Genomic DNA, 22,732 nt, shown 5'->3' on the forward strand with positions numbered 1-22,732 from the left:
CTGCGCAGGATCGTAAATCAGGCCCGAAATGTAACCTGGCAGAGTAAAGGTTTTATTCATTGCCAATATCGTATTATGATATTGGAAAGCTTTCCGGGAGAGGTTGTGCGTCATGCCACTCTCTATCAGATGCTATTTTCGTCCTGCCCTGGAAGACATTCATCCACCATCTACCCACCCTGACAGCACCCAATAAACCCACCACTCCCATTCATCTCCACCCTTCCACCCACCTCCTCCCCTCCCTCCCTCGCTCTTTCCCTCTCCCTCTCTGCGTTCTTTCTAACAAGCAGAGGGGACTTAAAACAACACACGAGATTGTGCTGGATCGTGCAAGAGGATTACTTTTTGGTTCTTAAACATTTTTTTACCCAAGGTTTTCCGTAAAGGTTCCAGACTCCTGAAGGCCTCGCTTTTGTAATTTAGTTTCTTTCTTCGACAAGAAAAAAGGTAAGATAACATAAAATCCTCCTACTCCTTTATAAACTGAGTGACTGTAACCGCATTTGACCACATTGACAGATGTTGATTTAGAGAGAGATCGATAATTCAATACTGGACTCCTGGAAGCACCGTGTCAGCGCGATGGGGAGCTGAAACCTACAGGTTTGATTCCAGTGATGCAGCACATCTCATGCCAAACATCTCATGCAGAACCTCAGCAAGTTTCTGACTCATGACACATGATGTATCAGTTTTGTGGCTTTCTTTAGTTGATAGTTTGCGCTTCTTCCATGCTGCGTCATGATTGGGACGCATCACTGGACTTTTACGCGCGACTGATTCACTGGGAAAAAACGCATCGGTCCAAAACCTTGAAACAATATTGCGTTGTAGAGTCGTCTTAACACATTTAAACAGTAAATAATGAATATTAATTAGTCATAGTGTGAATGCGCAGGCACAAGAATCAGACAAAACTGTATAACCAATCGGCCGTGTGTGCGTAAAACATCTCCAAATAACTTAAAGACTGGAAAGAAGGTAATGGGACCACTTGACGACTGATTATCATGACATATGATGGAGTGCCCGCCAACCCTTCGCCGTTTATGTGTGTTTCCGCTGGTCATGGCAAGTTATGGCCACGCGTGTTAGCGCTAACTCCGTCCTATGTCAAACAGTAAATGACTTTTTTAGTTGAACAGCAATTGAGAAAAAGCGAAACTTTTGTGTCATATTTGATGTTAGATCGCCAGAAAGGGACATTGTAGAGGCTGCTTTGCAGGACTTTTAGTTGCAGGTGCTCTATGTAAGGGCGTAATTACCAAGCACGGAAACATAACTGGAAGGTTTTCTGTTAAAGGGGAATTTATATAAAATGTCTTTTCAAAGGTTTGAAATGAAAATAAATCCTCTCTTAGAAATCGACGCATGGAATGGCAGTGGGACTATGAAATACTTGAAACTGGAAACAGTCAGTTAGAATTCTGCTTTGTGAACGCTATACAATAAATACAAATCAGTTGTTTGGCTTTGATGACTCAATTGCCTCAAATAAAGAATGTTTGCAAAGATAATTTAAAGTTCACCTTTATCCAGCTACAGGTTCATCCTGCTCTGCGTAAATGCGCATGGAAGCCATGGATAAAATTATATAATTTCAGTCTGTCCGAAGTTTGACAGGTTCTGTAAACACTGTTTCTCAAATGTAAGATGATGAAAGTCCAGAAATGTATTTTTTTTATTTATTCTCCTTTTCACCCTAAAGTTCTCTCCATGAGATTCCTGACCGCCGCGCGCACCAGCACTTGATCTCGGCGGGGGGAATCGGACGAAGGAAGATGACCATCCACGCCGAGGGTCTCGTGGCTATAGTGCTTTTTTATGTTTTGATTTTGTTCGTGGGGATCTGGGCGGCGTGGAAGAACAAGAATGCCGGTGATGGCGGAGACCGGAGCGAGACTATTATGGTCGGAGGAAGGGACATCGGGTTGTTTGTTGGTGGATTCACGATGACCGGTGAGTTGGATAACTGCGAGGTGTCTTCTACACATTTGGTCCTGGTTCGTGATTAAAAGAAGGTGTGCAAAAAAAGAAGACAGGGGGAAAAGACAATTCCCCAACTTTATCACTGACGCACACTGCGCCTGCAATCACAAACACCGACATTTCTTTAGAGATTACAAATTTAGAAATAGAGTAACGAGGTGTTTTCCCTCACAATAAATGGTTTAAGTTAGACATCACGGCTTCAGCTAAAGGATCCGTTCTAAATAGACAGGTATCACAATTTTTTTTTTCATGAAATCAATAAACATCACGACACAAACCAAACTAGTGCTGCATAAAATAAATGTCACCCTTCTTATTTCTTTTTTTCAGCTACTTGGGTAGGTGGAGGCTACATCAACGGGACAGCAGAGTATGTCTACCTCCCAGACTACGGCTTGGCTTGGGCACAGGCTCCCTTTGGTTACGCGCTGAGCCTGGTAGTAGGTGAGAACTGGCCTTATGTGATTCATTTTGAAGCATGACTGTTTGTTTTAGCTGTCGAGAAAAATCAACAGTGTCAATAAAACAGCTGCTGCGTGTAGTTTTGAGGTCCTTGTCAGTTTCGCGTCGAGTTGGACATCTGGAGAGTGGATTTATTTATCAATCTAGACCTGCCTGTAGCTGGGTGCAGTGTTGTAGAAAACACAACTTTTCACGAATGAACACCTTTGTGACTCAGATGACTTTCAGAAAGGAAGCTCTTGAGGGTTGTAGTAATCTATTAATCAATTAATACTGCATTTTTTGCTGTACATTCCCTAAAAAAATCTTTCTGTCACTGATGACGTCACTCAGGTGGCCTTTTCTTTGCCAAACCCATGCGTTCCCGTGGATACGTCACCATGCTGGATCCTTTCCAGCAGCTGTACGGTAAAAGGATGGGGGGACTGCTCTTCATCCCTGCTCTCATGGGGGAAATCTTCTGGTCTGCAGCCATTTTATCAGCCCTGGGTTAGTAATCATCATCAGTATCACTTAACATCACCATACCTTCATTTCATTACCTGATCCGTCGCAGCAGGTGAACTGTTTCTCCTGTAACTCTTGGTGGGGATTGTGTCTGGACGTGTTTTCCCTCAGGTGCCACTCTGAGCGTGATCGTGGACATAGACATCAACATGTCAGTGGTGATCTCAGCTCTGATAGCGATCTTCTACACTCTTGTTGGGGGACTTTACTCTGTCGCATACACAGATGTGGTTCAGCTCTTCTGTATCTTTTTGGGCTTGGTGAGTTTTACTGTTAGAAATATGGATGTGATAATAAATAAGTTCCACAGGGTAAATTAAACATCATTGAAAAAACATTACCTCCATTGTATTTTCAGTACAGAATGAGCATTGAATTGTTCGTAGGTGTTTTGAACTTTTTTACATTAAGACATCTTAATGGTGCAGAGTGGAAACTGGGCCTCTTTGCTGACATCTACCTTCTGGTTTCTCCCTCTCATTCAGTGGATCAGTGTGCCTTTTGCCCTCTCCAATCCTGCTGTGACAGACATCAGCGTCACAGCCAAGGAAGTGGTGTACCAGTCGCCCTGGCTAGGGAAGATTGAGCCCGAGGACAAATGGCTCTGGGCAGACAACTTCTGTTTGCTGGTAGGCTGGTGTTTGTTTCTCAGAAAGCAGACACCTCTTGATAAAACGTAGAGGTGTGTTGTTCAAGTGTTGGTCAACCTGAGTGCTGAGCTTTGTTTTATTTCCTGTACTGTCTGTCGTGTTTCTGTTCCCAGATTTTGGGGGGAATTCCTTGGCAGGTCTATTTTCAACGAGTTCTCTCTGCCTCTTCAGCTACCTACGCCCAGGTCCTTTCCTTCCTTGCTGCCTTCGGCTGCTTGGTGATGGCTGTGCCCTCTGTTCTCATAGGAGCTATAGGGGCCTCCACTGGTAAATAACACACACACACACACACACACACACACACACACACACACACACACACACACACACACACACACACACACACACACACACACACAACATTGATGTCTCAAAATTACTAAATGAGGTGTTAATCAGTTAATCAGTTGCTTTGGTACATTTCTTAAGTCATCCTTGCCATTTGCAAAAAACTAAGATCACAATAGAAAAACACCATGGATGACCTGCAAAAGCCAGTCTCTTTCTCAAATGCTTAGTTCATCTCTCAAAAGTAAATATCTATGTGTCAATAAATGCATCAGTGCATCAGAATGACAAGTCCTCATGTCAGTGTGTGCGTATAAGACAGTCATAGTGCTGAGTCATGTTGTCAGTATAACAGTTTACTCTTGAAGGACATACTGATGTAAACTATGTCTAAAGTTTTGATGACAGTTCTTGTAAACTGTAAGTTACATCTTAGTGTCTGTGGGAGATTGATTACAAGCAGGGGCGTATTTAGTGGTTTGGGGGCCCAGGGCAAACCCAGTCAATGGGGCCCTACATGTCCTTGTAACTCATCTTCCTCAGAGCTAGACTGGCCTTCCCTGGGTCCACTGTCTCTTTCCCAGAATCAAGGCATGAGACAGTGCTAATCTTGTACATGGTAACTTAACACAACTAAATGCATTTCCTCAAGTTCTGTCCTTTAGTTTGATTTTGAAAAAAGTGAATACATCATTTAGTCCACTTTGTCCTGGATTTGAAATCTTTTATGGTCAATTGACAGCTTATTTGTCCCACAGTGAGGAATTTACAGAGTAACAGTAACAAACAAGAAAGTATGAAGTGAAAAACATTCCAATAGGTAAATATTGAAAAAAATAATTTAGTAAAGAAAAAATATGTAAATATCAAGCACAACATAAAACTGGAAAAATATCTACTGAAAGAGGTGATATTTACAGTTACCATACTTTGTGGTACTATTATTTTAAAGTTAATGTATTTTTATTTGACCCCCTCTCCAGTGAGTTATGTAACCAAAAAAGAGATTTTGTACAATAATGTTTATCACCAATTAAAAAAGTTTGAATTTGAGAAAATGATCCTGTTTCCTGGGCTAGATAAAGTCCTTAAAATCCTAAAAGTCTTATATGTTTATCTCAGATCTCAGAGCAACTTTGTTTTTATTTCTGACTTGGTTGAAAATAAGAAAAAAATGGAGAAAAAGGTGTTTTTTACCACTTTCTTCCTGAATTAAATTTTCAGATGTGTTGTAACATGGAATAGCCCATTGAATAAGAAGGGAGGGGGAGTACCCAAAACCATCATTAAAGATTAAGCCTTTTGATGTATTATGAAGCATGTGAAGTCAGATTTAGAAAAAAGAAATGCTTTCAGTTGAAGAGAACTTCATAAATCAGTTTTTAAGAGATGCTTTGGGGGCCCCTGGGAATCTTGGGGCCCCAGGCAACTGCCTGTGTTTGCCTAATTGTAGCTACGCCCCCGATTACAAGAGACTGAGCAAAACTTGTTTTTTTGCACTTTTCCTGTTTTACTGACAGTTTTATTGACAGACCACATCATTGCGATACAGAAAGGAGAAGAAGGCGCTGCATAGCACAAAGAAAAAAGAAAACAAAAAGACAAATAGGAATGTGAACATAGAACAGGCTCTTTAGGGAAAACTGTTCGAGCAGTGCTGTGGGAATTACAGGTCAGTGCAGTCTTCCTCCACCTCCTTATGTTCCTGTATGCTGGGCCACAAATTTTCATCCACATCACAACAAAGATCTTCTTTGTCCACAAAAAGTCTGAATGATTGAGGAGGACACCGTTGTCCTCCTAGCTTTCAACCGCATTCTTCAACCAACCTCTGCCATTGTAAGCTGATGACTGAGATCATGGTTCACAGGTGTGATAGATCTTTACTGTCCTTTACAGAAAATTGCCACTGTCTTACCATTTGATGGTTCATGAGCTGAACCTTTGAGCTATTTAAGAAAACTGGTTGATCATTGGTTGATCTGATGCTTCACACATTTCTATTTGTTTGAGAAAGTCAAGGTTGACCAGGGAGCAGTTTACCGATCCAGACAGTTTTAGAAAAAAAAGTCCAATGGAAATGTGTGGAAAGATGTTCGATTTATTATGATAACTTGTTAAACCCTTTTCATGTAAAGACATATGTGATGAACTAATGATTAAATGTTGTGTGGGATGAGACTATTCAACAGAGACCAATGATAATCGATTTTGATCAACATGACATAAATGGTTGATAATGTAGGAAACAGCAGAGAGTTGTAAAATTTGCATGGATGTCCCAAAGCATTTGCAACTTGTTCAGAGAAATGAGAGACTGCTTTTTGATGAGCACAAGAGACACGATGATGTGAAGATTAAACAAGAGGATTTTAGAATTTCAATTCTGATCTGAGAAATGAACTAAAGCTACTGTAACTGGAAGTTGTGGAGATCTGAACTTCTCAGTCTTGTTTTTTTTTAATGGCCCAACTTTGGTGTCAGCTCATGTCTCTAATGTCTAAACACAGCTGGTCTTATTGTGGCGGTTATATCAAAGATGAGCATATAAGACAGTAATCTGTGCACACACACACACAAACACACAAGTAATCCACAAACCTAACATGAAGGGGCAAAGAAAACCTCCAGGAACCTGATCCTTTATTCAAACAGGAACCTAGGATCAAAAGGGAACACAATGACTTCCTGGCTCGTTAACACCCCGAGAGCTTTTTTTTTTTTTTTTTTTTTTTCAGATGTGTAAATGTAGATGCATACAGTATCTGGAGGGTAAACAACATCAGACGAATACTGTCACGACAGGCGGTGGGGAGAGAGCCATCAGACCATGCCCATTTAGTGAATATTACATCTGAAGTGAGGCTAATTAATCTGTGCTCAGGCTGTTTCATGTAACCGGCGCCAATCAACCACTGCTTGAGAATACCCAGGAGAGACAGGGTCTATATTTTTGAGGATGAATAAAAGGATAAAAAAACCTGGCAGAAAGCTTGAAGGATGTTACACAGTTCAAAGTAGAAGGAGAGATGTGAGTTCAAATGTACAGCTGAATGGGAAAGAGAAGAACGGCTGGTGTTTAATTACAGAGTACACATACAATTTTATCCAATATGACAAGTGAAAGTCTTTATTCCTTGAGTGGGAGCTTTAGTTTATATAATCACTGTGTATCTGTGTGTCCATGGTCAAATTAAGAGAATGACTTGTGCAGGAGTTCATGTTTTGTTTTGTCTTGTGTCGTTTTCTCCTGTCTTTGTTGATCATTATCTGATGAATAGAAACAGGGTGAGACCAGAGTTTCAATTAGTCTAATTTACTATTAGTCTTATTTACTTCTTCTTATCAAATGTTATGATTCTAACATTTCCTTGTGCTGTTTAAACCAGCAGAGCTTACATTTTCTCTTTCTGTATTTTACCTTGTTACAGTTCTCACGTGGCTGCTATATAAGAATAGCTCAGTTTTTATTTTACAGATTTGAACATATTCTGGGGTTTCTGTTAGAAATACATCTAAATCTATGTCAACTCTAGCATTTAAGCAAATGTAAGCATGTCCAAATAGAATAAATGGTCTGATCTATGAATAAACCATTTGTAACGAAGTGATTATTAATCAATTGAATAATTAAAATGTCATTAGACTGCATAATATATCCTCTAACTATGGCTCATACTTCAGATCAGGTCCAATGGTCTGTAAGGCACAAACATAGTATGAGCCATTGTTAATGTGCAGTAATAATGTTTCAACAATATCCGTTAATCAAACCCTTTGATTTCAGCTGCTTCTCCTTGTTCTAAAAGACAGGATTAGCTCTTTTGTTTCCCAGCAACCAAGCAACTAAGCTTTTGGAGAAGCTGGAGGTTTAGGAATAAAAACAGTTTCAATCCTTCAACATTTAATAAGTTGCCCAGGAACCCAATTTATTTGGTTAAGAATTTGTCAGTGTACCAAGTAAAGCCAAATTAATGTGTGATGATGGCAAAAAGAAACAAGAGAAGTTGCATTTACTTGTAGCAAATGTGTTTAAATTCCAAAACCAACAAATGAAAGGAGTTAAACAAAGCTAATGATGTAAAGCGTGTTACAAAAGAAAGAAAGAAAGAAAGAAAGAAAGAAAGAAAGAAAGAAAGAAAGAAAGAAAGAAAGAAAGAAAGAAGAAGCTAATGCAAAGCAAGCAATGAAAGCTTTAAATAAAAATCACTGAAAGAAGCAAAGAATTAAAGAGTGAGTGAAAGAGTCAAAATGGGGTAAAGAGGCAGGGAAGAAGAAGAAATGGAGAAGAAGAAGAAGAAAAAGCACTGAAAAAGCAGGGAAGAAAGAATGAACAAGAAGTGAAAAAGTAGGGAAGATGAAGGGAAAAGGACTGCCAAAAAGGAGGGAAGTAAAAGAAAGAAAGAGGAGAAGAGGAAGGGAAGTGAACAGACAGTGGGAAACAGTACCTTATAAATGTTAAAATATTATAAGAGCCAAGACCAGCAGGCAATTTAGAGAAAAAACTAAAAAGTTTGTGTTGCTCAAACAGTGAAATCTCAAAAACAGAAAAAGATTATTAAAAGTTGTATCATATATGAACAGTAGAACAATCAGTGAACATTTTAGAGTGAAAATGAAGTCAGTAAGCAGGAGTATGCTGGAGTTTCAGCATCATCAAAGTTGAGGCAGTTTAAGACAGAAAAGCTGTAGTTTCCCATTCATTTCAAAGGGAAAATGTGTTACAAAAAGCTGAATAAATAAATTAAAAAAGTTAAGGGTTAGAGATAAGAAGAGTCATTGCCACATGTCCAGAAGAAGCTGAATAGTTTAAAATTTGAATGGTGAAAATGTGACAAATTTGAAGAAGTTCTAGTGAACCACAAAAGCGTATGGAAGAATAATAGAAGAGGTGGAATTTTGTTTGTTCTGGTTTCGTGAAATAGCTGATTCTTGTCTCTTTTTGCTTGGTCAGTCTTCATACTTGCATATAGATGATCTCACAGATGATACTTCTGAAGCCATGGACATTTCTTACTTTTAAAACTAGAACATCCTGATTTTGTCTTTCAGACTGGAACCAGACCACTTACGGCTCCCTCCCTCCAAAGGATAAGGATCAGTCAGACATGATCCTTCCCATAGTGCTTCAGCACCTCTGCCCGCCATACATCTCCTTCTTTGGTCTGGGTGCAGTGTCAGCTGCTGTCATGTCATCAGCTGACTCATCCATTCTCTCAGCGAGCTCCATGTTTGCTCGGAATATTTACATGGAAGCATTCCGGCAGTCGGTAAGAGTGACACAAGTAATGAAAACATAATTCTGCATGAGTTGAGACAGATTTTTTGCAAAGATCAGCCAAACAGTCAATAACTTAAAACCAATTCCCAAACATTAGTCAGTGTTAGAGACCGGGAGAAATCCTCGGCTGGTATTGCATCAACGTTATCCAGACATGGGGCTAGTCTACAGTTTTGGTGGTCAGTCCATCCATAAGTTCAAAACTACTTGATGGAAACTTTTTATAGACATTAACTGTGTGAAGGTGATCCTTTAAAGCTTTTTAGTCTGGAGTGGTTAATGACCAAACATGAGGTCATACACTGAATAGTACAGCATGTTGGCATTTAGTAGAACAGTCATGGAGGAATTGAAAGCATTGAGTCCTCTAAGGCCACTGTTGTTCCTGGAATTTCTCTAACAAGTAGGGTTAGCAAAAGAGCATTTTATCCTGGAATCTAACAGCTTAATATCACTTATCATTCCAATGTTTGTGTCTTTTGAATTTAAGTTAAAACATTCCCATTCATTGTTTTGTTTTCAATCCCATTAAGCAAAATTTAAAATTCAAGCACATTTAAATTGAGGTTTTGCCAAACAAGGGCCATGAGCTATAGCAACTCTTGGGGCCAATCCCATTTCTACCCCTTACCCCTACACAGCCCATGAAATGAAGACGAACTGGGACTTCACTTGAAGCCAAGGGTGTGACAAATTTTCCATGATATTGATATTTTTTAAAATCAGATATCCAATCCTTTCTACTCCTCGAAGATATTATCCATGTTTTTGAAATTACTGTTTATTCTGCTCTAGCTAATGCTGCTATAGTGGCAGCTGCAGTTAATAATATCTACAAAGATATCAGACCAGGATGACAGGCTGGCAGCTAGGGATGGGTACCTTTCACATTTGAAACTATGCGGTACTGTTGCCCGATACCTGGCAATCGGTCCCGGTACTCAACGGTACCACTTTTCGGTACTTCTTTGTGTTTATGTGGTAAAAAATATTAATTTGTTTAAAAATAAAATATTTCATTTTTCAATTTAATATAACTATTCTGTAATATATAACCTTGCAATGCTGTGTTCATGTCCAGCATGGAAAATCACCTACTCTTCCACTCCCTCACAGTTACAAAGATTAGGTACCTAAATGTGGTCCCTTTTGGTTTTACGTGAATCGGTACCTGGTACTTTTGACAGAATTCGGTCGGTACCTATAAAAGTACCTATTTCGGTACCCATCCCAACAGGCAGCAAACAGATTTAACTACAATGAACTGCATTTCATGAATGATTATACAGCTAAACTGCATTCAGCAGCTGCATTAGCTGCATTAGCTACATAAGATAAGATAAGATAAGATAAGTCATACTTTATTAATCCCCGGAGGGAAATTCAAGTTGTTTGGGCACTCTTCCAAGCAGAGAATTGTACACTCTGATGGCTGCAGGGAGGAATGATCTTCGGAACCTCTCGGTCCTGCAGCGCACAGAGGTAAGGCGTCCCCTGCTGCTGATCCTCTGGACTATGATGTTGTGAAGTGGGTGATCAGAGTGACGGATGATGGCCTCCACTTTCTTCTGTGTATACCTTTCCACCACAGCCTCCAGTGAGTCCAAACTGGATCCAACCACAGAGCTAGCTCTCTTCACCAGTTTTTCCAGTCGCCTCTTGTCCTTCTGCTTTAAACTATTTCCCCAGCAGACTGCACCATAAAACAAAGCACTAAGCTACGATAAGCAAACATTACAGTATTTAGAAGCTACATAATATAGCTTCTGAATACTTAACTTAACATTAGCTTTTGATAGCTAAGCTGTCTCATCACTCATGTAACGAGTACACCATAGTGAAGTCTGTTTGCTGTGAATGTGTCGCCCCAATCTGACATCAGTTTATCATCACTTTGTCAAAATGTGTTCACTTTGGAAGAGAAGAAACAGTCACTCTGCCTACGACACAGCCAGCAAGCGACCAGGGGTAGGAATGTAGAGTAGTTGTCCCTTAAACAGAGGACCAAGGGAAAGGGTGGACAAAGGGTTAAGGGAAAGGCATAAGAGTGACAACTGGGATTCGCCCTTAGTCTTTACTACAGTTTGGTTTTGTACAGTTGCACACGATGTACCTGGGTGGATGGGGATAAAGTTGAGTTGAACTGATGTTTCCTCTCATTCATACGTCCACTTGTTAACTTAATCTTCTAAACTTTCTGTTTTAATCTTTACTTCCTATTGTTTTGTTTTTGTCTCCTTCAGGCCTCAGACAATGAGATTGTTTGGGTGATGCGCCTCACAATATTTGTATTCGGGGCTCTTGCTACGGCTATGGCGTTGTTGACAGGATCAGTGTACGGCCTCTGGTACCTTAGCTCTGACTTGGTCTACGTCATCATCTTTCCACAACTCCTCAGTGTTTTATTCGTCAAGGGGACTAACACCTATGGCTCTGTGGCTGGCTATGTCTTTGGTCTGTTACTGCGCATTGGGGGAGGGGAGCCCTACCTCAAGCTTCCCCCCTTCATCTACTTCCCTGGTTGGGTGATCCAGGAGAAGATCCACCACCTCACCGGAGATGTCGAGCACTTTGTCCAGCAGAGGTTCCCATTCAAGTCTGTTTCGATGTTGGCATCTTTCCTTGCAAATGTAGTTTTCTCATACCTGCTGAAGTACCTCTTTGAAAGCGGTATGCTGTCACACAAGTATGACTTCCTGAATGCTGTGGTGGCCAAACACAGCAAGGAAAACATGGACAAAACTACTCTGGTGGGCAACCATGATAACATCAATCTCGCCGAGATGGCGCCTGTCAATCAGAACTTGGGTGCGTCACTCGCTGGGACCTTCACCAACAATGAAATCCTCAGTGACGATGGGGCTTCAAGTCCAGATTCTTATCACATTGAAGACTAGGCAGCAAAGGCACAGGAACAACTGGACCCAAGGAGTTCAAAGAAAATGGAATAATCTAAAAGGTAGCGACATTATTCAGGATACTTGCTACTGCCGCACTGGAAGCCAAAACCGTGGAAGTCGGTTGAGGCTTCAAAGTGACTCTACAAGTTTGTTTTGTGCAAATATCATGGTGCCTACTCCCTTTAACATCCCATGCTTTGAACCAGGAGGCTGACTGTCAATCATCTGTGTCCAGCTGACCATAACTCTCTGGGTTGTTTTGGGGGTATTTATTTATTTATTTATTTATTTATTTATTTATTTATTTATTTATTTATTTATTTATTTTTAATTCTAGGTTTGACCTTAAGTCTTGCACTTCCACTCCAAGCCTCCTTTAATTTAAGTGCTGCTACAGAGTTCAGTGGGCTATCATGCAAAAGACTGAGGCTGTTTTCAAATTCCCTCTCTACATTCGTCATGTTAATGTAGTATGGAGTAGGCACTGCATACTGCCTACTGACTTTGACTCTAGTATGTAGTATGACTGTTCTGTCAGGTCTATTTCATAGTATACTACACTGGTTTTCAGTTTCAGGACAGCAGAATTACATCTGATGGATTTTTTCACAAAACTTTATTTTAATTAAATATGTAAAACCAACCCTGGGTACATCTTAGCATTTTAGTTATTTATATGCAAAGACATTGCCAGATTGAAAAAAAAGTACCTGCTACTTACTGATTTTCCACCATATCGGTACGCACTGCTTGTGTAGAGGGTGATTTTGAAAACAACTTGACAGAAAGCAAAGGACCAACGGTTAGTTGCTGTTAGTGATGAGAATAGAGCAATGTTTAACAAAGTGTCCAAACAGCAGTGTGTATGTGGTGCACACGCACACAGTAAGTTAAAAGATGTTATCAGGGAGAATACTCCTAAAACTTTTAGTTTTAACTTTTTAATTTCCATAGAGCAATTTTATTAATAGAGCAATAACATTTCAAGAATTTGTCATAAAAAATATTTTCAATGTGAGAAATTTATATTAACATTTTTTAAATCTTTGTTCTGATCATTTATGTGGTCCACTCATCTTGCTTGTCTACTCGCCAATAGCAATCTCCAAGTGTTTATTTAAAACCCTTGACCTTAACGCTGGCATTGGGTGGTGTTGCAGAGGCCCAGTTTATGTCCAGTCTCAACCATTTTTTTAGTTTGTAACATTTCAGTTTGAGTTATTGCTACAATTATCTAAAAAGGGGCATAAAGGAGGCACAAGCTGAAACAGGTGTGAAAATCCATATTCAAAGTTATAAAACTTAAGGAACACAAGAGTCCAAAAGAAAGTGGTCACGTATATTTAAAAGAGGAACTAATGCATTCTCTTTTTTGGCGTCCCATGTGATATTGTTGTGGTTTGCACAAACCTCATAGTCACACGGTCGTGTATTAAGTATTTGAAAGCCATACTTGATATCCCCCGTTAAAGTGAAAGTCTCCCAATTAAAAAAATCACTTGAGAAAAGTCTTGGAGTAGCTCCAAAAAGTCTCAGGTTATTTAGAAAGACTACTTTGTAGCTTTCCGATTGGGACAGGGAGGAAAACAATTTCTGTGATTGTAGCGATGGTGGACACTGGAGCCTAACTGTCAGACAGAAAAAGGACAGAAGAGCAGAAGAAAGATAAACAGGAGAGAGATAGAGCACGAGCTAAAGGCTAACACAGGAGCTAATCAGTTTGTGCTAATGTTGATTCCAACCCACATGCAGCAGTTATTCTACAGTGGTCTGTTCAAACTTGAGAGTCTATCAATAAAATAAAGAGTGAGGTTACGTTAGCTCTGATTGGTAGATGACTGGCAGGACATAACCAGGATTCACTAACGTAACACATTACAGACATGTCTTAGAGCACAGGGCTGCCGACAGTGCTACATTATCGTCGTGAGGAGCAGACTTCAGCTAAAACAAATGTGGTGTTTAAAATAATAAAATAATATAAAAACAGGTATCTTTTGAGTTACACGTGAGAGCAACCTGGCAACAAAATCAGGCTGAAACAATGAGGATCTGGTACGAAAAGGTTTATTTATTTCTGCCTTGTTATACAGACAGCTACTAAACTGCATACAAACTGACAGTGCTTACTTTTTGTCATGTTAGCCTACAGACATATTGGAGCACTGGGCTGCCGATAGCACTACATAAAGCACGCTGCTACAACTTTTGCTTGATGTCACATTTTAAACTGTAGCGCTACATAACTGTACCGATAAATACCTTACCTTGTCACGTTTAATCCAGTAAAAAGTTGTCTTAAACAGAGAAAATTTGTTTCCATGCAATATCGATTTTATTCCAAAACACACACCTCTCTAAAAGTCATTTACGACAGTGTGCATGAGACTCAGAAGAAGAAGGTGGGAGGCAGTCCAATTAAAACAAATCCTCTTCAGAGCATCTTTTAGTATCAAAAGTAAAAGTAAATGAAAACAAAACAGCTAGAAATAGTTTTTACAAGCTCTATTGAGATTAGTTCTCCCTCCCTGAGCTCCCTTTACCTCCTGCCTCCTTCTTTTTCACTACTGTAGTCACATGAACGTGACTTTCTGTCAGCTTTCCATATGAGGTTTTGATAAGCTATTCCCATGTTGCAGTTACAAAACTGCCAATTTGCAATCAAGATCAGCCTAAAAGTCTGATATTTATTTTAGTTCTAGTCTCTAAGATGAAAATCAGAACAATAATTTGAAGAGCCGAGCTGATTAGTATCTTTCATATATTAATAATTAATCATTTAAGCTTTCTGGTTCGAATGAACATCCAACATCATCTCTCACCTTAAACTGTAGATTGACTACATGTTTTAGTTAATAATAAAATAAACTCCAAGATCTTATATTTCATCTAAATTTCATCTTAACTAGTATGAATTATAGAGGTCATTGTTCCCGTTTGCCTTCAAGGTAGCACTTGGCTTCTTCTCATTTTTATACGTTACCGGTGCAAATTTACAGCCTCAGTTATGTCAAACATCTGATATGTAATACTTCCTCTTAATGAGCTTTTCTTAAAGCTGTATGACCACATTAAAGTACCACTGACTTCTGTGAAAGCACACTCCATCTTACTATTACAGGATCATTTTCTTCCCACATTTGGAACATAAAGGTTACCTGTAAAGTATAAGAAAACTCAGATCTAGAAACACTACAGCGAGCTTGGATTTGCTTTTCATTAATGAATTCCAAGTGATCCATGAAGTCCGTTTAACTGACGTTCCAGAGGATATTCCATGCTATATTTTTGTGAATATACATGTGTTATAATGCGAGTGAGAACAATGGTTTGTTTTCTCATCCTGAACCTGAATTGATTGGCCAGCCACAGCAGGTTAGCAGAGACAGGGAGGGATCGCTCCTCCCATCATCATGTCAGCAGTGCTGGTCAGTATTGATCACGTCCCCAGTTGATTAGCCCTCAGGACATATGATTAATGATGAAGTGAGGTTTGAAATTATGTTTTAAAGGCTTTTTATTCTGCGCTCTGTGGTATGTACAGCGAGGAGAGTTAAAATGTTAGCCATCAAGTACTCAAGTATCCAGATGTTACCCACATTTATAGGTCTTGCTGTTGCACACACTGCAGAGCAGTGGTCACTTTATACAGTGGTGTATGGTAATGTTAAGTGTTGCTATTGTTTGATTGACTTGTTCATGTTGAGCTCTCAGAACTGTTGTTTGTGTCTTTTTGACTTGCCTTAATTCAAAGGTCAGACACAGCTAATGGATGGTTTGGACCACGTGTAAGAGGTGGTGACATGAATAGAAAGTTAAGGGATGAGGTTTGTGGTATTCTGAATATTATACAATGTGGACAGTTCGGACCAAAGTAAGCTACTTGATGGACCTTACTTTGGTCCGAACTTTGGTAAGAAAGAAATGAAGCTATCGTCCAAATAAATTCAATCTTCATTTAAGACTTTCAGGAGGCAAACAAATGTACTGATACGCAATCCTTATCTCTTAACGTTGTAAGATGGCCTTAAATTTCACAAGGTACAGAACCCATTCACTGTGGTTGGTGTCATTGGTGATGCCAACTGGTATGTTGGACTCAACTTAGTGTAACTCTTCAACAATTTGGGCGGCCAAGAAAACTCAGACAGCTACTTAAAGAAGCATAGGCAAGATTTATGGCAATGTCAGGGGTATTACAGTACTGCATAGGTATCCACGTATAATGACGTACCAATCATAGGCAATAAATGATGCAAGCTGATCTTATCACTGTAACTCTCCAACCATGTGGACAAGAGGAATCATTTAAAACAGTTCCTGAAAGAAGAGTAGACAAGCTTTCCAGTCATGATCTCTGACTCTTTTAAATAACAATAAAAGTCCAGATGGTATGGATGATACTTCAGCCCCATTTCCACCAAGCGGTTCAGTTCAGTTCATTTTGGTACAGTACCCAATTTGTGGCACTTCCATTGACTGACAGCTGAAATACACCAGATCTGTCTGCAGTCAATGTCCGTTCTGTCATGCCAACAGATCAATAAGGTTTCCATTCAAGTCAATGCGTCAACTTACACAGGATTGGTTCTGTTGCAGTCAGCCTGTCTGTTTTTGGCAGATGCAGAGATGTGACGCATAAATCAGGAAAGATTGAGCAGGACAGGAAGTGGTGACAAGAAGCTACCTAAAAACACCCAGTGACTTTCAAGAAAGAACAAACCATGTCAAAAGATCGTATTTATCTTGACTACGACGTCAAACTGACATAATGAATGGAGTCAGACCAGGAGTCAACAGGTTTGAGGTTTTACAGCCCAACATGAATAAAAAGAGACTTATCAATGGAGTGGGAAGAGCAGGAACTCCTCTGTCTGTGACTCCAGCTGTCTGTCAGTCATACAGATTGTTGGACTGACCACGCAGCTGATGTGAGTTGACGAACACAGTCAACACACAATGGAAAGGAGTCAGACTGAAGACGTATCTGGTGTATTTGAGGCGTAATCCCAGGAAAGGTCCCCAAACTGTCCCAGACATATACCAATCTAAGCTCAGAAGGTGGAGCTAAAATACTGCAGTCTTTTGATTGGCCAAAAGAACCGTCACATCCTGTGACAGCGGCTGCTGTATTCCTCCTGGTGGCACACAGCCTTCTCTGAATCAAACTTGATTGTTCTTTGTAACAAAGAGCCACATGCTAATAACAAAGAAGACAAATCGCTAGATGTCTTTCATTATTGCTTTTTGTTTAATGTTGTTTTTCTTCTTCGTTGGATTTCTTAGCAGGGAACACTGTGTCACACTGCTATGGCATCACGTAGCTGATGCAGCTATCGGCATCCTGTCAAGAATGGCACAGTTGGTTGTGGAAACCCAAACAGGATCAGGCTTTACCAATCACACCCGAACTGTAGTGATCCAAACCGGACTGCTTGGTGGAAAAAGGGCTTAGTGTAATAAAAGGTTAAGAACTGAACCCCCATCTGGATTAACATATCCCCTCTCCTAAACATAGCTGTGGGATGTATTATTTGCCACTAAGTTGAAGTGAGCTCCGACCAAAATGAGGTGACTGCTGGTCTGACGCAGTGCAAAGTGTCAGACATCCTCACTGGACTTGAATGTGACTGTAAACGTTTCTTTTTGTCAAATTAGCGTCATCATGAGTGTGTTGTAATTTTGGTTCATTCTCAAACCTGAACGCACACAAAAAAAAAAATATGTCAGTTCTTATCCTGACACATCTGTGGCTATATGTTGTAAATTGTAATGATTCTGTATTTTTGTGTGATAAATGTGTATATAAAAGAGCATAGAGAACAAATGAGTCTAATTTTAAACGCAAAATCTAAAATGGTGTTTGTAAACAGTGGAAATACAGCTATCTGTTTATCCATGCAGTGTCTATAAGAGTATAGTTGTAAAAATGTGAGGTCAGTTAAATAAATTATATCATTTAGCACAGTCACTATCTGTTTTTTTTTTTCTCAATACGTAAGAAACATGTTTACTTGATTGCTTCTCAAAGCTCGGAGATCTGTTTAAAAGGTTTTATCTTTCTCTTTACAAAACAACTTTCATTAATTTTTATTTTTAGCGTGTCCATGTATGTGTGTATGTGTGTGTGTGTGTGTGTGTGTGTGTGTGTGTGTGTGTGTGTGTGTGTGTGTGTGTGTGTGTGTGTGTGTGTGTGTGTGTGTGTGTAGGTTGACTGACTGGTGGAGGGTTTAATCAAGGGTTGCAGTCTGTTTGGGCACATCAATCAAAAGCCCACCTCAGAATCTTATAACTGCCAAACCTGTCAGTGCTGTCAATCTCTTTTTTTACACACACAGAGAGAGAGAGAGAGAGAGAGCGAGAGAGAGAGAGAGAGAGAGAGAGAGAGAGAGAGACGTCTTTGATCGCAGCATGACTACAGCATTCTGACCCTGGCTGATGAAAAAAAAAGGAAATCCTCGAAGTATTAAATTCAACCTCTCAAGCAGAAATAACAAACAGTGTCAAAAATTATTGTGGAGGCTGCTCAGTGTCTCACCAGTCGATATGAAAACAGAGGCAGAAATTGGTAGTTTTGTTGTTGACTTACTCTGGGTTGAATCCAGGGGCCCAGATGGGATGTTTGAACTGCTTATTAAAATAACATTATGCAGAAAAATAATCAACAACATTGAAACTATTCACCTACTGTTTAAAAGGCTTTTACATTTGGCTTACTCCAGGTCAGAACATTTTTTTTTCATTTATTATTGTCAAACTAGCTTTTAGCTCATTGTCTGAATGCCTACTCCCAACATTACAAATGGACACAACATAACACCCAACTACTGTTTACCAGAGTAGCACATAACATGAATTCTATTTTGAGCTGGTGAATTCATCTGACTTTCTGAGTTGGAGTTCCAGCTTTAGAGTGTCACAACAGGGAAGTTGGACATAATTGTGGACAACAGGTTGGGGTTCTGAAAGTTACCCCAAAGGGATATCCACTAAGATCACAAAGAGCATGAAGTTCACTGGGATGGGGGAAAAGGTGAAATAATATTGAGCAGAGTTAAGCAGGCTCCTTGAACAGAAACTAGGCTCAGGTAAACGAGAAACTAAACCACCACTGCCAAGCAGCTGAACAGAAACTGAAACAGAAAACACTAAAGATGGCCAGAAATGCCTAACTCAAAGAGCTGGGTAGGAAACAAGACCCAGCAACTACTACCACAATGAAGACGCTGCTTGAAAACCCAAAACAGACACAGGGGAGTGTAGGGGACCCAAAACCCAGTTCAATGGTAAACACTGAAAAAACACTGATAAGCGCTGAAACTCTCTGAGACTGAAGAGCAACTGCTCACTACCTCTAAAGGTGAGGAGAAAGAGCCAGTGCCAGAAGCTGGTGCCATAGCACTTATGAAAGCTCCCCACAGTTGCTCCAAATCAGGAGCAATCAGGCACACACACACACACACACATACACACACACACACGCGCACACACACACACACACACACACACACACACACACACACACACAACTGACATAATTGTCTCAGATACTCAAGCCATGTCCACACGTAGCCGGGTATTTAGGAAAACACATATATTTTTTACGTTTATGCCTGTTGTCCACACGAAACCGCAGCTTTACGTCACTAGGAACGATGTTTTCTGAAAACTCCGGCCAAAGTGAAGATTTCTGAAAACTCTGGTTTCATGGTTTCATGTGGACGCCAGTGAAAAGAGTTTTTGATTCTCCAACATCACAACTGAATGACGGGGCTTATTCTGATTGGCTGGCAGGGGTTTTACATCAGGAAAACACTGCCCATTATGGGTTTGGCCTGCTTGGAGCTCACCGGTGGATTTACCAGCTGTGTGCGGACGAAAGTATTTTTTAAAACGAACGAGGGGGGGTACTTTTTTTTTAAATACCTGGCTAGGTGTGGACATGGCCTCAGAGAGGCCAAACTGAGTACCCTTGTATAGAGGTGTTCCGATTAAAATCTGACTCAGAGCACGGAAGTTTTGACATTTGTGCACAACATAAACGGACCATTAGCCGTAGCACTCAAACAAGCTACAATAATGTCAAGTAGCCTAACTAAGGATGCAGTCACACTGGCCATCCAAACCGTCGCGTACCTAAGCGCGATTGCCCCCCGCAGCGCCGTTCCCATTTGATAAGTCAATTTGGCCATACACAGCCCTCTAACACCCCCGCTTTGTCTAAAATGATTGTTGAGGGAACATATGTCATGGATCATACGCGCTGTCCACCTGCTCGTGCATGAAGTGAATCTGCCTCAGCACGGCACACTTGAGGTCACACTGGCCAAAGGAACTGGGCTTTAGGGTTGAAGTGTGCTAAAGCACGGTACAGTTCCCAAGTGTGACCATGTCTTAACGAAAGATTTATCCTCCTCTACCCTTAGATGTGAGGAGGCCATCTCTCTGGAGATCTCTGGGTCTTTCTTAATCGTTTTAGTTTTTTGTAATAATCCTTAGCGACATTCCAAATAGATGTTTAAAATATACTGTCACTGCATCATTCTTTGGAATCATGTTTGGGACCTTGCGGCGGTTCTGGACAGGCATTCAACTTTAATGAGCTATCACTGGTACATGCAGACCTGTGAGCAGGTGATCCAGCTATTAGTGTTAGTGCAAATGAAGCCTGTCACTGTGTCAGAAGTCTGCCTGCAGTGACAGGCATTACATTTGTCTGAATCCATTGAAGTTATAGAGCTGGAGGTTTAAGGTACATCAGCTCAAAAACAGTCCTGGCAGACTGAAATAAGATTTTTTTAAATTCCATGTGGGAAAATTGGGGAATTTTTTCAAAAAAAATGCAGATCTTATCTTTTTTGCCTACACCTTGTCTACAATGAAAATTTTCTTTTATGTATGAACATTGACTGTCTCTTTTGCCAACTTTTCTAAACTGTCACATAATCAAAGACCTTACCAGAAGAGACATTTACATTTTAGGGGAGTAGATTTTATTTTATTTATTTATTTTTTTTAATTACAAATTCTTTTCTACGGAAGCGTATTGCATTCACTTGAAGAAAAAGAAAACAACCCAGGTTTTTCAGAGTAATTTATTCTTCAGTTTGTTTTTTGTGGTAATTTATTTTGTTTTTCTGATTAATGTTTTTTTATTAGTTTGTTTTTTGTTATAATTATTTTATTGGTTTGTTTTTTGTTATAATTATTTCTATTTCTTTATGAGTATTTTTTTGTAGTAATTAATTTTGTTTTTCTGATTAATATTTTTTTATTGGTTTGTTTTTTGTAATAATTAGTTCTGTTTTCAAGAGTAATTTTTTTTTCTGTTTTCAGATGACTTTTTTCCTGTTTTTCAGAGTAATTTTTTCCTGAAGTATCAAGCTACTTCGAAATCTAGCGCAAACCTCCAATCTGCAGACAACTCCCGTGGATGTGTGGTGGCTCCTGTGTCCGGCACGGATCAGAGATCCTGTTCGGCACATATATGCCTTATCATTAACTTTCTACCGTTCCGTACCGGGTCAATAAAGGTAAGGTATTAGCCACACACAAGGTATGATACCCTTGTAATGTTTTCGACTTTATCCTTATATTTTATATATGCCTATTGTTCAATGTGATACTTAAGGAATAGATGAAGATGTGGCCGTAAAAATGCATTGCTTCTACATTGGAAGGCTGGTAGAAAGTTAAGGATCAGGCATATATGTGCCGAACAGGATCTCTGATCCGTGCTGGACACAGGAGCCACCACACATCCACAGGAGTCGTCTGCAGGTTGGAGGTTCCCACGGGATTTCAAAGAAGCTCCATACTTCAGGAAAAAAATACTCCTACAAACAGGAGGAAAAAATTACCATGAAAAAGGCAGGTTGAGGTTCTCACGGGATTTCTAAGTATCTCGATACTTCAGGAAAAAATTACTCCAAAAAACAGGAAAAAAGTAATCTAACAACAGAAAAAAAATTACTCATAAAAACTGAAATAATTATAACAAAAAACAAACCGAAGAATAAATTACTCTACTTTTTTTTTCTTCAAGTGAATGCATACGTACTTTTCCTCTTGTGATCCAGAAAAATCAGTTTCTTAGGTTCCCTCTTTTATGATAAATACTTTTCAGTAAGTTTGTTCTAAACCCTTCAAGTCAAGTGAAACCGAAAAAGTGCTTGAAAGACACATTTGCATAATATTATTGATTTAACTTAAGATAAAATAATTTTGTGATGACATTAAAAAAGTGTAATAACAAACCACTAGAAAAACATGTTTTCAAATAATTCCAGCACTGGATAACACTTAACAACATGTTAAAAATAAATAAATAAATAAACTTTTATTTTGCAGTGGTTTTGGTAAAGTTTAGATATAAAACGGTTTGGTTTTCAGTCATTAAGAAGTACACCAGAGGTCTCATGGTACTTTGAGGATTTGTGATACATACATTGTAATTGGTAGCCATTCAATAATACATCTTAATACCACATTATGTCTGATGGTGGTCATACGTTCAACATCCCCATCCTCTGATTGAACTCCCAGCTGGCCAAGTAAGTATTCAGTGTCTCTAATCTATAGTAGGTGTGTGTGTGCGTATGTGTGTGTATATTTTTATTTCCTTATATTCATCACTACCAGCCCCACGG

General features: G+C 39.6%; 1 protein-coding gene across 2 annotated transcripts; it reads left to right on the forward strand.

Annotated features, from left to right (window-relative positions):
- The first annotated feature begins 59 nt into the window (after positions 1 to 59).
- Positions 60 to 18,016, forward strand: LOC141808793 (high-affinity choline transporter 1-like). Of its 2 annotated transcripts, none has more exons than XM_074695505.1 (9): positions 60 to 450; positions 1,712 to 1,962; positions 2,326 to 2,439; positions 2,791 to 2,946; positions 3,076 to 3,224; positions 3,450 to 3,593; positions 3,728 to 3,881; positions 8,955 to 9,172; positions 11,427 to 18,016. In XM_074695505.1, exons 2-9 carry the CDS (start codon positions 1,785 to 1,787, stop codon positions 12,078 to 12,080), a joined length of 1,767 nt encoding a protein of 588 aa, XP_074551606.1. In that variant the 5' UTR covers positions 60 to 450; positions 1,712 to 1,784; the 3' UTR covers positions 12,081 to 18,016. The 2 variants fall into 2 exon arrangements, with proteins under 2 accessions (XP_074551606.1, XP_074551607.1); XM_074695506.1 differs by lacking the exon at positions 60 to 450 and adding an exon at positions 549 to 606.
- Positions 18,017 to 22,732: the final 4,716 nt, after the last annotated feature.

The sequence above is a fragment of the Halichoeres trimaculatus genome, unplaced genomic scaffold, assembly GCF_033239565.1.
Source record: "Halichoeres trimaculatus isolate MK-OKI-2021-1 unplaced genomic scaffold, fHalTri1.1 fHalTri1_scaffold_19, whole genome shotgun sequence".
Classification (NCBI taxonomy): Eukaryota; Metazoa; Chordata; class Actinopteri; order Labriformes; family Labridae; genus Halichoeres; species Halichoeres trimaculatus.

Excerpts from the sequence above, each read along its gene's own strand:
- LOC141808793 (XM_074695505.1), top strand. The coding sequence starts at position 1,785 with ATGACCATCCACGCCGAGGGTCTCGTGGCTATAGTGCTTTTTTATGTT. Across the intron at positions 2,440-2,790 it reads CGCGCTGAGCCTGGTAGTAG|GTGGCCTTTTCTTTGCCAAA; the intron begins GTGAGAACTGGC and ends GACGTCACTCAG. Across the intron at positions 2,947-3,075 it reads AGCCATTTTATCAGCCCTGG|GTGCCACTCTGAGCGTGATC; the intron begins GTTAGTAATCAT and ends GTTTTCCCTCAG.